The 14284-nt window shown below is 43.3% G+C and overlaps 1 protein-coding gene across 5 annotated transcripts in view; it reads left to right on the top strand.

The window, feature by feature from the left end:
- Positions 1 to 12125: 12125 nt before the first annotated feature.
- The window catches only part of LOC122794558 (intermediate filament family orphan 2-like), a 338280-nt gene continuing 336121 nt past the window's right edge, over positions 12126 to 14284 (top strand). For 2 of the 5 annotated variants that reach the window (XM_044063047.1, XM_044063050.1), the window contains exon 1: positions 12128 to 12964. In XM_044063047.1, the coding sequence (XP_043918982.1) occupies positions 12261 to 12964 (704 nt within the window). In that variant the 5' untranslated portion in view covers positions 12128 to 12260. Of the gene's footprint in view, positions 12965 to 14284 lie in introns of all 5 variants that reach the window. The other 3 variants (XM_044063048.1, XM_044063051.1, XM_044063049.1) reach the window with 3 other exon arrangements.

Genomic DNA, 14284 nt, shown 5'->3' on the forward strand with positions numbered 1-14284 from the left:
CACTCTGTGACTTCAGTAACATACTTTTGCCATTCTTGCCTCATATCTGTTGTTGTTAATAGTTAACCCTGTCTCTTTTTAGTCGCCCTAGCACCTCCCTAATATGCTGAATATGTTTTGCCAGGATAGGCTATAGATTGCAATATCATCAAGGTAATCAACAGTATAGTTCTCAGTTCCTGCTAGGTGCAATATACCAACCTCTGAGAGATTGTCAGGGCAATCTTCATCCAAAAGGGAATATTTGAGAACTCATATAACTCAAAAGTGGTCACAGAAGCTGATATCTCAAATACTGCAGGTATCTGCCAAGTAACCCCCAGTCAGGTCAATAGTAGTTAGATACTTAGCTCCATTAAATGATCAAAGGCTTTATCTGTCCTGGGCATAGAGTAAGCATCCAACTTTGCATGACTATTCAGTCTCTTATAGTCTATACAGAATCGGGTGCTGCAAGTGCTATCATCTTTCTTTGGCACCAGCAGCACTGGTGACACCCAAGGCATACTAGACTCCTGTATTTCCATCAGATCCAACATCTCTTGCAGTTCCTCTCTACCTGACTTGCTGAGGCATCCTATAAGAGACTTGCTTGATGAGCTGCTGCGCCCCGCTGCCTGCATGGTGCTCCACAAAATGGGTACGCCATGGCTTACCTTTAAGCATATCTCCAAGCACCTGTAGTACTGCATGGACTTTCTGAACTTGAGTAGGCAATAGCTGCTGTGAAAGGGTTACCTTGTACACTCAGATGTCAGGGGAAGCCTCAATGAGAAGGTCCATCACAAGATCCTCATCCAGTTTCTCCTGCAATCTACTGCAGATATTGATTACCAGTGTCTCTCTACTATGATAGAGCTTCATCAAGTTATCATGGTAAGAGTTTGTGTTTCTGTATCCTGCCTGGCAACAATGCCATGTAATTGACAACATTAACCTTTCTCATAATAGTGAAAAGACCCTACCACAATGGCTGCAGTTTACTGTGTCTATCTAGAACCGTTATTTTCTGCCCGGCAAAATACTCTCTGACCCTGAGGATCTGGTCATTCCCCACCTTTCATTATTGTTCTGCTTGTGCTAGATGCTCTTTTGCCATCTCCACGAGGCTCTTAATCCTGGTTCTGAATTTTGTAGCATATTCCACAACAGATTTATTGCGGGAATAATATTCATCCTTCCACACATCATGAATTAAATCCTGTGGCTCCAGTGACTATACGGATACTTAAATAGTAAAATCCCTGTGGATTTCAGGGGCATATCTGTGTATGCAAAGAAAAAATTGCCAGGTACCTGCCCTACTCAATATTGAACTGGTCTGTAAATATTCTCATCATAGCCTTGGTCTGTAGATAGTCTTTAAATGCTTTACCCCACAATACCTCCACAAATACGTCAACAGGTCTGACATGAACTTGCCATCTCTATCTGTCAGTATTTTTCTTGGAAAAAATACCTTGCTGAAAACTTCTAACATAGCATTTGCCACCTTCTCTTCCTCAACAGTGAGCAGAGCCACAACCTTAGGCCACTCAGCAGCATAGCCCACAACCAGCAGGATATACCTCTTACATGTGGAGCTTGGGTACTAATAGGTTCCACAACATCCATAGTCACTCTCTGAAACTGTTTCTCAGTAATAAGCATAACCCTCAAAATAGCTTTAGATTTATCTCTTGCCTTGACAACCCTTTGGCACTGCTCATATATCTTGTAGTATCCTGTCACATATTTTGCAATACCTAAATGATAGAAATTCTGCATCAGCCTTCTTTTTTGCATACCATATGTCCAAATGTCCTGAAAAAGGACTACTATGGGCATAAATTGAGCACTAATCCAGGCCTTCTTTTTGGAGAAGGTTCCCCTGCACTCTAGTGGCAGGATTGTGCAGTTAGAACTTGTCTGATTGAAGACCACAGGAACAGGGCTCAGTTTTGAGATTTTTTTTACTGGTTAATTGAGTAATTTGTTTAAAAGCCTTTTCTGATTGCTTGTCATCTAAAGCTGTTTTAGGTGTATTTTTTACTGTTTGCAGTCGTTTAAAGCTGTTTTAAGTGTAATTTTACTGTTTTTGCCTTATCTTTTTTAAAAAAAAATGTCCTTGTTTCCCACCTTTCTAAGCTAGTATAGTCCAGTTTTCAGGCTAGTGCTGAATTCAGGGCTGTTACAATTTTCTGAGTTGCCCATACCTTACTTGGATACAGGGAGGTTTCTCTGTTTACCTGTGAGACAGAGAGCTTTGAGCAGCCATCTGTCCCTGGAGGAGTGGTTCCAGCCCAGAAGTTAGTAGTTTGTGGGCCATTTTGAGCTAATTTCTCTCTCTTTCATTTCCCTGCTATAAAAAATGCATTTGCATGGTTTTGCACATCCGGGCAGCGCCGGTTAGCTAGGGCTAAATTTATCCCGGCTCCACCAAGTCTCCTCTTCAGTTTTTCCCTTGAAAGTAGTCTAACCCTCAACCTAAGCACTTAAAAAGCATCCTACAGTCTAGCACATGCTCAGGCTTAATAGCAAGCACCAATATACCTCGACACTTGATTTCCCAGCAGGGCAAGGCTCATTATTCACCCCTCACTAACCATGCAACTAAGCAGCTCACCCTACTATTCAGACATGACCAAAGTGCAATTTCAGATATACTCTCCAGTCCAGCTGGTGGTACCCTGAGGCAATGTTACAACTGCCTCATGTACACAGACAACCCTTTCCTCCTACCACAAAACATTAACATATGTGAGAGATGCAATTATATAGCCAAATTGTAGGCTAAGCTCTCTCCACCCAAGACTGGAACAAGCAGTCATGAGGCGAAGGTTAACACTTGCACCACACATCCAGCCTCACATAGACATACTAAACCAGCACTGGCAAAAATACACATAAATACACAAAATCATGCTCGGAGGCTCTAAATAAAAACATGCAAAAGCATCACAGACCTCCAAAGCAGACACCAAAACACCTGCACCTCCCGTCACAAACCAGACAACACATAAAACACAAAATCAATGTGCCGTACAATCACAGCACTTAAGGCAAAATAACATAACTAACACACTAGTAATAGGCGATTGTATAGTCAGGCATATTGATGTCCTACTCACTAGGCTGGACAAGGAGAAGGTTACTGGTAGCTGCCTGTCGTGAGCCAGAATCCGCCACATAACACAAGCACTCAGGTCACTTCAGAACAAGTACAAATATGACTCTGTCATTGTTCATGTTGATGTGAATGACCTGAGACATACCTCCCTGGATTACATGAAAAAAGACATGGAATAGCTCTCTGAACATGTAGCCCAGGCGGGTATGACCCTGACCCTGAGTAGCATTCTGCCTTCACCAAGAATGATACCACAGTATAAAGAAAAAGGGATCAATTTCAACAATTGGCTAAGCTTCTGGTGTCGTTCAAAGGGGATCCAGTGTCTGTCAGCCTGGGATGACATGCTCGACAGGCCTCGTTGCTTTGCAAGAGACGGCTTGCACCTGTCACCCCTAGGCTTTCGAATACTGGCCAAGGCTCTTGCTGCCCCCATAGTGCCTTTTTTAGGCAAGGCTCAAAAGTCAAACCCACCTCCGTAAACAGCACAAATAAAAAAATGAGGGTTATGCTACTCAATGCCAGGAGTTTAAATCTCAAAATGCATGAACTCGAAGCACTCCTCAGTATGGAGAATGTCGACATCTATGCAGTAACTGAAACCTTGTTCAAGGCTCCAAAGAGCACCACAGCACTACCTGGCTACAACTCATACCACACATTTCGACCACCGAACATGGACCGAAACACAAAAGGAGGGAGTGTAGCCATATTCATCAAGGATACCTACTTAGTGGCGCAGCATGATACCTCCGAGATCATCCATGTGCAATTAACATCAGGCGAATCTGCAGTGCAAATTGTGGCCTGCAACAAATCACCCTCCATGACCCAGGACCACCACTCCGCCTTTCTGGAGACACTGGAAAACATGAAGGTCCTACTGAACACCCTGATATTCGGCGATTTCAATTACCCTACCGTTAACTGGGAAAACTACTCAAGTACAAATTCCCAGGTCCAGTGCTTCCTGGAATTTATCAACTCAAATGCCCTGGATCAGCTGGTAAACTCCCCTACCAGAGGTGAAAACATATTGGACCTGGTCATCAGCAACATGGGGAACACCAGATGTCAACCCATCACTGGTTAGATCAGACCATAAACTAATCACTCTGGATGTCCACACCCCACCACCACCCCCAACTAAGGAAACCACAGTAAAAAACTTTTCTAAAGCAAACTTCACCTTATTTAAGACAGAGGTGGTAAGTTTCACAGCCCCCCACACTAAAGGATAATGCTGCCCAAGATGCAGAAACCTTTACAAATGCACTCTATGAGCACCTACAAGGATGCATGGATCGTGCCATCCCTAGCAAAACCAAGACTCACTCCCCTCAGAGAAGGAAACCCATCTGGTGGACCCTTGCCATAAACAGGCTATACAATAGAAGGAGGAAACTAGTTCAGAAAAAAAGCAAATCCCAAGATGGAAAGACATCCCTGATCAGTATCAGTACAAAACTAAGGTCCCTCGTAAAATCCTCCAAGGCTAACTTTGAAAGAAAAACAGCCAAGGATTCGAAAGATAACCACAAAGCCTTCTTTAGCTATGTCAAGAATCTAAGTGGCAACTCGCAGATATGTTCTGAGGTAGTGCAAAATAGCACAAAATATACTGAACCCACTGATATTGCCAACATCCTGGCAGATAGATTCAGTGCAAACTTCATCCCCCTCTAACCCCCAAAAGGGCCCACAACAATACTGGAAAAGTGTAGTGTCCTGGAAATCACAGATGCACAGGTGAAAACAGCTCTTTCAAAAGCCAAAAGCACAGCGTCAATGGGGCAAGATGGTGTCCCAGGCTGCGTCTAGCATGAACTACAGAACAAACTAACCCCCCACCTAAACACACTGTTCAACCTCAGCCTCTCCACAGGCTACGTGCCCATAGAATGGCGCACAGCAATGGTTATTCCGCTCCACAAAGGAGGGGCCACAACTGACCCTGGTAACTATCGCCCCATAAGCCTGACTAGCCTGGTCTGCAAGGCTATGGAGCGCATCATCATGTAACTCATTAAAAAAGACATTGGGAACCTCCAAACACTTGACCCAACCCGGTTCGGCTTTGTTAAGGCCAGATCATGCCTACTAAACCTGGTTGACTTCTTCGAGACAGTCACCAAGGCCATAGATGAGGGGAAGGTAGTTCACACAGCCTACCTTGACCTCATCAAGGCTTTTGAGACCATTCCCCCCTCAGGAATTATAGAAAAACTCACCAGCCTGAACATAAACCCCTACGTCACGAGATGGGTTGCCAACTGGCTTACAGACAGAACTCACACGGTAAGAATAGCAGGCTCCAGGTCCGACTCAAAACCAGTCACAAGTGGTGTCCCACAAGACTCGGTCCTGGGACCCCTTCTGTTTGGCATATACTTCTCAGAAGTACAGGCAAACGCAGGAGGACTATGGCTAACCAGGTTCGGCGATGACTGCAAACTGGGAGCCATAACTGACTCTCCGGCTGACACAGACATTCTCCAAAAGGGCCTTACTGAGATGGACACCTGGTGTCAAAGTCATGGTCTCAAGCTAAATGCCAAAAAATGCATAGTCATCCCATTTGGGAAAAACAAAACACCCATTTTTTACCACATAGGTGGCAGCCTCCTTAACACAGAAGAGGTGATAAGAGATCTGGGGACCCAAGTAGATAGTAATCTCTCCTTTGACAATAACATTGCCAAAGTAGTTAGGAAATCCTTCTATGTAGCCCATCTAATTACTAAAGGGTTCGCATCTAGAAATAAAGAGGCTACAGTACCCCTCTACTCGTCACTCATCAGACCCATCATAGAGTACAATGCCCCGTTTGGGATGCACCTCACAAGACACTTCCAACAGCTGGAAAGACCACAAAAGTACCTCACTAAGAGGATTACTGGTCTCAAACATATGTCCTATGCAGCCCAACTGGAAAAACTCCAGCTGTACTCAGTGGCATATCGCTTACTCAGATGTGATCTCTGCCTGACTTACAAAGCCATGTCCAACTCTGAATTGATGGACATGCTCCACCTAAAGAAATCCAAGTCACTGCAAGCCACTCGCTCTAGTGAGCTAAACCTCGCCACAACAATAAATAGAACATGCTGGAGGGATAGATTCCTGTCACAGAGACTCCCCATGCTTTGGAACAAAATTCCTAACTACATTAGGCAGAGCCCCTCACTAACACTCTTCAAGAGAAACCTTGACGAGTGGATGGGTAACAGAAAATACACCCCTGGGATCACTTCATTGGCTATTCTTGACAGAGGCTCAGTTAATTAATCAATGGGGCGGCGAAAGCTGACACACTCTGGCTAGGCTTATAAATGCCCTCGGGCAGATAGCCTAGTACCTACCTATGAACCTATGTCCAGAAGTGCTCATTAGCAGGCCATTGGTACTATCAACTGCAGTATCACTTTTCCCTCTAGCCCTCCTTCAGGAGACCATTTTCTGTGCAGTAACCCTTTCCAAGTCTATACACTCCCTCAACCATTGAGGATTAGAAACCTCCTTGGCTACCTCTCTGTTAGGTTCTATAAAGTAAGCTATGAGAGCTGAGCCTGTCTCTACTCCTTTTTGTGACCCTCCTCAACTCTCACTTCAAAGGAAGTGTGATAGCTTCTGACAGTGGTACCTGAAATTCATGATTCCTGTTGCCACCTAACTTTCTCATTAAAGTAGCTTCTTTATTGGAAGCCCAGAACCTTTCAACAGCTGTATCTCAGATTCAGGCTAACTACTACTAAATAGCTCCCTTGAAATAGCCATATTGCCAACTTTGGTTGGAAGTGTGGTTGAGTCTCCTTGCTGCCTTCCCCACAAGATTACCTCCATGCCTGTTTACATGTAACCACGTGTACATGAGATACTTTATCATCAAAATCATTTCCCATTAAAACATCCATTGGAATATAGTAGAACACTGCCACCTGCTTTTTCCTCACCCCTTACCATCTTCAAGGAACCTCTGACCAATCTCACTGGAAAAGGTGCCCCTCCTAAGGTTCTAACTGGAGTGAACTTCCTGGATAAGTTTTGTTCCCTTATGATTACTGCAGGCTTAACAGTATCTATGTTTTATGCAGTAGTCTCTTTTCCTTCCAAGGACAGGATATGGACCTTTGGGGTAGTTTGGTGCAATGGCTATCTCCAGGCAACCTGACAGTATTGAATGGCTACCTCTACTTGTTGCCTTCTGTGACTTTTGTTACCCACCTTTTCTCTGTGGACACAGATACCATACATGCCCTCTTTGGTTACACTGAAACACAATCTCAAGATGTAAGCATGTACTAGAGCAGGTGGCATCCTCCTTTGCCTGTGAAACTTGCTGTGATGAATTAGGCTGGCCCATGGGTTCCTTTATACCCATGTATAAGCTGGATGCACCTTCTTGTGTAGGTGTGACCTGCTAGCCAGCTATAGGTCCTTATACCTCTCCGTTTCTTCAGGAGTGTTACATTCCTGCTCTGCCAAACAGATTTTCTTGTTCTCAGGCAGAGCCCTATGTGCTTGCCCCTCCAACAAAAGGTTTACTACCCTTTCAAATATAGTGACTTGGTATCTACTCACCCATCTATGAAAGTGTTTATTTTTGCAACATGAGGACTCACATTGTCATCTAGCTTTCTTTCTCTGCTCTTTGAACTTCTGTCTGTATGCTTGAGAATGCAGCTTAAAACATTTAAGTAAATACTATTTAATTTTAACATTATTCAGATAATCTACAAGAGTTGTTTTTGAGATAGCATACATTACCTTACCCTGGAGCAGAGGTGTTAGAAACCTCAACTGCTACCCCTTATCAGTTTGCATTGTATTATACACCCTTTCAAATGGTCAGATGGAACTTTCAGTTACCCCTTTGTACTGTGGAAATAACTTGGCACTGACTTTGGCATCTAAGGTTCAGACCCCCCCCCCCCCGTACACATAGTCCTTTGGCAAAGGGTCACTTTCTCTCATGCTGGAGCTGATACTCTTGATCTTGTGCCTCCAGCTGCTTCATTGTCTCTGCTGCATTGAGGTCAAAGTGTTTTACCTCCAGATCAAGTCTCTTTTAATTTAGGCTGATATGAAATTTACTTTTTTGCAAGCAGAAACCCACAGCACCTACCAGGTATTTTCCAATTTAGTGGGCTGTGTTCCATCTGGGTAGAAGGCTGCTATCATATCCTCCTTGGACATAGTGACATGCAAAATTCTGTTAGTTTTACATTCTCCATTAGTTCTACTCTCCTTAATCAGCTGTAACACTGACATCTTTCCAGATAAGTCCAGTGAAAATATGCACACAAACACCACTTTCTCCAGTCAAAAAAAAGACAGTGGACAGGGACTATGGTGATCTGATCTGGTCCACTAAAATCTTAAAATGTGATGGCCACCGGGGGTATAGTATCTTGAGTCACACGACTAGTACTAAACAGATTAAAGTCTGAAAAAGGAACACACATATTAACCACTAAATAACCCACTAAGTGCACCTTAGCCACAACAGCATGCAGGAAGTATGCACTGTTACCCTAGGTATGGGCCTACAACACTCACACCCAAGAATGGGCTGCAAACAGAACACTCCATCAAGCAGGGTATTTGACCTACCTCTCTCCAGGCTTCAGTGTCTTCCGTTGTTTTCTGACCCACAAAAACTTGACTTTTAATACATTTTTATATGTACAGACATATGCATTCATTTTCAGGGAACGCTGAAAATATTCTTCAACATGACAGGCTTCTGTCCTGGCCAAAGGTAGTCAGTACCATCACTCCTGATTACCTAGCTTAGGACCTCACAGTTATGTTTTGCTGCTTTTAATAAGCCAGATAACTATAAACACAAATTATATTGTGTAAGACAGCAGTTTGTCCAACTGCATGTGTATACCAGCACATTGTCACCACCTAGATTGAGCTCACACAATGCTAAAATATGCCTGCAGGTAATGTAGTTAGATTTGTTGGCTTTATAGTACCATTAAAGACTTTGTGTAATTTCATGCTCTCAGCCAGTATGCTAAAACATTATTTTTTGGAAAATTTGCATAGCTTCCTTCATGACATGATCCAGTGGGAAGGGTGTAAAAGTCATCCAGATAATGAATTACACTTACCATGTAAGGTCCAATATTAAGTGTGAACTGCACTGATAAAGCACTTCACGCACCTAAATAAGAACATACCAACAAAGCATCCATTCAGACTTCATGTTTAACAGAACCTTGGGCTCACAGAAAGCAGCCTTAAAGGCATCTAAACACGTTTCACAATCGTCCTTGATTTTCAAAGATATTTCTGATTTTGACTGAGATTTTAGCTGTCCCTGTTAAACTCCTAAAAATGATGACATTTGTTTAAAAGGTGGTGAATTCCACATGATAAATAACGACAATGATCACAGTTATGAGCTTATTTTACCTCAGAAAATGTATATCAATTCACATTTTCTTATTTTGTCAATGTTCCAAGTTAATAGTAATAATATTTAAAAGTGTCCACGATTATTTCTTGATTTGTTGACAGATACATCTCTGCATACTGCCCGCATGCTTTTTGATCTCAGGTGTAGTTTTGTTCGCCGTTGTGTACTGACTGTATTCATAAAATTAGAGCAGAAATGATCAAAGAGTACTTATATTATGAAATTCATGCATAAAGATTAAGTGTATGGAGGTCTAGTGCTTGCAAATTTTCTTTCTATTCCGGAAAACAAAAAGTACTCTCCTTTTAGACACTACTGTAATTTTTCAAAGTCATTGTTATGACGTTTTGTATGAGATGTAGGTACCTATGTACCTAACTGCCTTAGGCACACCTGCTCATTTTCCTTTGAACCAGTAGCTGATGTTTTCTTAAACTGGTGTCAAACGTAACTTCTCTTTTTATATGATTACTCACTCTCTTTCAAAATGTGATCACTGATTCACAGGTTCACTTTCCCGCCAAACATTAAATAAACAACTGGTTGATGCTATGGTGATTGTGAATATTAGGCCTCAGCTCGCTTAGCTCCCCTTCCCTACAAATGGTGCAATCTCGAAGAATGTTAATAACAGTCGAGGGGCATGGGCGGGGAGTTACAGCCTACACGACACCAAGGGCAAAGTAGTCAAAATCTTTTTTCACAAGTAAGAGAATTGACATCACGTGTTTTGTAATTTGTGCCCTGCTGCTGTTTACTTTAACCCATTTTTATGCTGTGGTTAGCAGGAGGACGGTGTAATTCCGTTGGTGACACCTCTTGATGTTTTAGTGAGTTATGTCGGAAGGCTTATTCATTTCTTCGTAAACATCCGTCTGTTTGTTTGCTGCTGTGTCTTTTATGCAATCTTTCTTCAAAACGGTTGGTGTATATGTAGACCACATACCCATTTAGCAAACAAATTCACTCGACTGTCAACAAATAATGCGTAAATCTCAGAAGTGTTACTTGATGACAACGTTTTCAGTGACACACAACGATTAAAAATGCAACAAACGCAATCCATCTCGACTTTGTTTTGAGAAACGACACCGGTAACGTGCTAAATTCTATTGCTCACCCAAGTTTCCCCCCACCGAATGTGTGTGTGTGTGTGTGTGTGTGTGTGTGTGTGTTACACCAAGAGACAACTTCCCAAATGAGTCACACACAGGGTTATCTACCACCTGTTTCTTTTTTGTGCATGACAAGGACAGTCCCTGTTTTTGGCACTTGTGTCTTGCAAACAAAAAAAATAATAAAAATAATGAAAACTAAAAAAATGGAATTTCCAGAGATTTTAAGACACACTATTTTCTAAGTTTTCTTTAACAGCTGTGTAAAACAACTATTTTGCATCTGAAACACCTAAATGTTTGGTGGATTAGTATTCTTCTTCCATCTTTTAGGGGTCGTCACAGCGGATCATCTGTCCGCTCATGACTGGCAGTGGAGTTTTACAGTGTCGATTTGCCAGCCCGGCGCCCGACCTTCCAGAGAAGGCACACACTCACACCTAGGGCCAATTTGGAGTGTCTAATTCACCTACTGAACGTCTTTGGGATGTGGGAGGAAACGGGAGCACCCGGAGAAACCCCACGCGACCACAGGGAGGACATGCAGACTCCGCACAGAAGGCACTCCAGGCGAGAATCGAGCCGGAGAGCCTCTTGCTGTGAGGCGGCAACGCTAGCGGCTGTACCACCGTGGTCGCCTCGTTATGTGAAGCCACTCCAATGCTAAAAGAATAAGCTTTTATTTTGGCAAAATAGTGAAGCTCTGTCCTTAGCACTGGCCATGGGTATGGATTGTCCTGCAAAAGCTCATGTTTCTACAAAAAAAAGAAAAATCCCACTTCGGGCATTTGAAAGGGTGGGCAACCCTAGTAGTATTTGTCTCGGTTTTCACATCTAAAAGGTAGAGATAATTTGGTTTTGTATACCTTGTTAAACTTGTGACTGTGATGGAGTACAAATTCAGTGTTTCTAATATATGGCATTTGTGAGAGCCAATTGTACTAGTAGACCGTTGCCAACTGTCAGAGCGCTACAGTGTCCATCCAGCTCGTGCTAACACACGGGAACTTTTTACACAGGTGACACACGCATGTAACTTCAAACACACATCTGTAATGCTCATCATCAGGGGCCAAATGTACTTACAGAAAAAAAATAGCTTAAAAATTACCGATGTGTGTACAAAAAAAACACAGCAAGGATGAAAAAATCACTGACTGGTAACCTCAAAGTCATATAACAATACAAGTCGGAAATGTTTCCGTCTCCCACCAGTAAAACAGATTAACCGTCACATAATTAGAAGCATCACTCAGCCGTGGACAAGCTCCATTCATTGGAACTGTAAATAAATCCGACTACTAAGGAAGACAGCTGTGGGACTGCAGGGAATGAATGGAACTAAGATCTTGAGAGGGCTGAGGCACTATCTACGAACCATGGCCATACTTTCACAACACTTGGCACGCCCACTTTAAAGGTATTCCCCATTAAAGGGAAACATGACTGCCCCCAATGTCTCCGGGACCGCCTACACCACCTTGGAAGGCTGAGAACTTGAGTCATGATTGGCTAAGGGGCGTGTCCCGAGCCTGATGCACTTGTGCTGTGAATAGCGGCTTCTCTATGTCCCGACAGCAATGGACGCACCAGTATCATTATCCAAATGACAGACCCGGTACCCGGCCTGGAGAACCGAGCTTCGGCGCCGGCGCCGTCTCCGGCCCTAGCTCCGGTGCGAACAATCATCGGTTCAACGCTAGCTCGCTCCCCGACGATGGGTCTAGGCCGGGAGGGGCGGCCTGTCACACCATCCTACCGTCTACAGAACTCTGTACTGTTTTCGGCGTCTGCATCCTCATCAAGGGCTGCGTCGCCCCCGGTTGGGGGTTCACCAGTTACCATGGCACTGCGTAACGACCTGGGCTCGGACATTCATCTTCTCAAGACCCTGAACGTTCGCTTCCGCTGTTTCCTAGCCCGGGTGCACGAGCTTGAACGGCGCAACAAGATTCTGGAGAAACAGCTGCATTATGCTGTGCTGCAGCGCCAGGAGGAGACTGTGCGGGGCTTCCACCAGCGGCTCTATCTGCGGGAGCAGGGCGTACAGACTGACCCAACTGACCTCACCAACTGCACGACTGGCTCTACTTACCTGCAGCATTACTCCCGCTTACCGGGAACGATATGGAGCTACACCCATGTCAGACGGAACACCACTGGTACTGTGGAAACGGTGCAGAGCCCCGGCGTGTCTTGGGTACATCCTGACGGTGTGGGGGTGCAGATCGACACCATCACCCCAGAACTCAGAGCTTTGTACAACGTACTGGCTAAAGTGAAGAGGGAAAGGGACGAATATCGGAAAAAGTGAGTTTGGGCTGTGGAGATGCTGTGATTACAGGGTATCTGGATATTCACCGGGGACCGTTTGGTTTGCTGTTCCCATTCAGTTGGATTTTTGTACGGTATTACCGGAGGATGGGGAGGCGGACGGAAATGTCATAGTGAGCTTCCCACTGGTGAACGAAATGGTGAATCGTGTGCACATAGGGAGGGTTCTGATGAGTGGTAGCTAAAACGCAGTGATGAAAGTAGCACATAGAATGTCATATGGGTTCCCCACTGATATTACTGTTGTCATTGTTCATTATTTTTGTTAATGGGGTAGGTGGACTATCCAGTAAAGGCCCGTTTCAGCCATTGTCCAGGGTAGTGAAACCATCATTATATATCTATTACTATTCCCGAAGTACTTCAAATAGCTGTTACATGGTACTTTTTTTAATTTGTTTTCTTTTTTTTTCCCGAGATTTTGGTTATAGTATTGAGTTTAGGAAAGCATATGCAAACTGCCGCTTGTTGGTGGATGGGGTACGTCTGAACACTTCAGGAATTTGGAAGTGAAGTAGTCCGAGATAGTCTCACGAGTCTGTAGGGATATGACCTGCGTATTTTGGAATCTGGTCATTGTTACTGTGTAACTGTGTTCATTTTAAGTGAATAAATGTTCACGACCTCTCTGGTGACACTTATTTCAATTATCAGGGGGTGATCACATTCAGAACATGGCATCTTGAGGTTTTAAAGCCCTGCTGTACAAGTGTTTACTGACTAACCATAGGTAGCCAACTTAGCTGCTTTAGTTACCTCTACTGATTTGCTTTTTGTAGATGTTGTTTTATGAAAACAGTAATGATAAATTTAACTATTGATGTTTTAGAAGAAATGTCACCTTTACTGTTGTTTCTGTAGTCACTTCTTTTCCTCTTGCCTTACTAGTGTTTGTTTAGTAGTAGTTGATTTAGTTTGGTTTTACTTCAGTGTCGTTTTACATTTTATGGCTTTGAAAGGTGATGATTGATGTTGCATAGTATTAATTCAAATGGGTAACTGGAATGTTAAAGTAAAAAGGTCAAAACTTCCAAACTTTTGCGCAGTTAACATCTAATTTAGTGTAGGTTTAGACGGATTAGGTTCTAAATACTTTCTGCTAGACCGTGATTAGTGTTGAAATTGTAGCTGTAGCAGCTATAGTAAACAAAAAGGAATTTATGTGATACATTTCAGTCTTGGCTATTGGTCTTTTATATCTAATACAAAAATGTTGTTAGCTGTTTTGTTTAAACCAGTGCAATGTCAGCTTATTCTTGGTTGACATTCACTTGATTTTTAGGGCTATCACTTCAG

This window comes from Protopterus annectens, chromosome 2.part1, assembly GCF_019279795.1.
Source record: "Protopterus annectens isolate FY-2018-M chromosome 2.part1, PAN1.0, whole genome shotgun sequence".
NCBI classification, from domain to species: Eukaryota; Metazoa; Chordata; order Ceratodontiformes; family Protopteridae; genus Protopterus; species Protopterus annectens.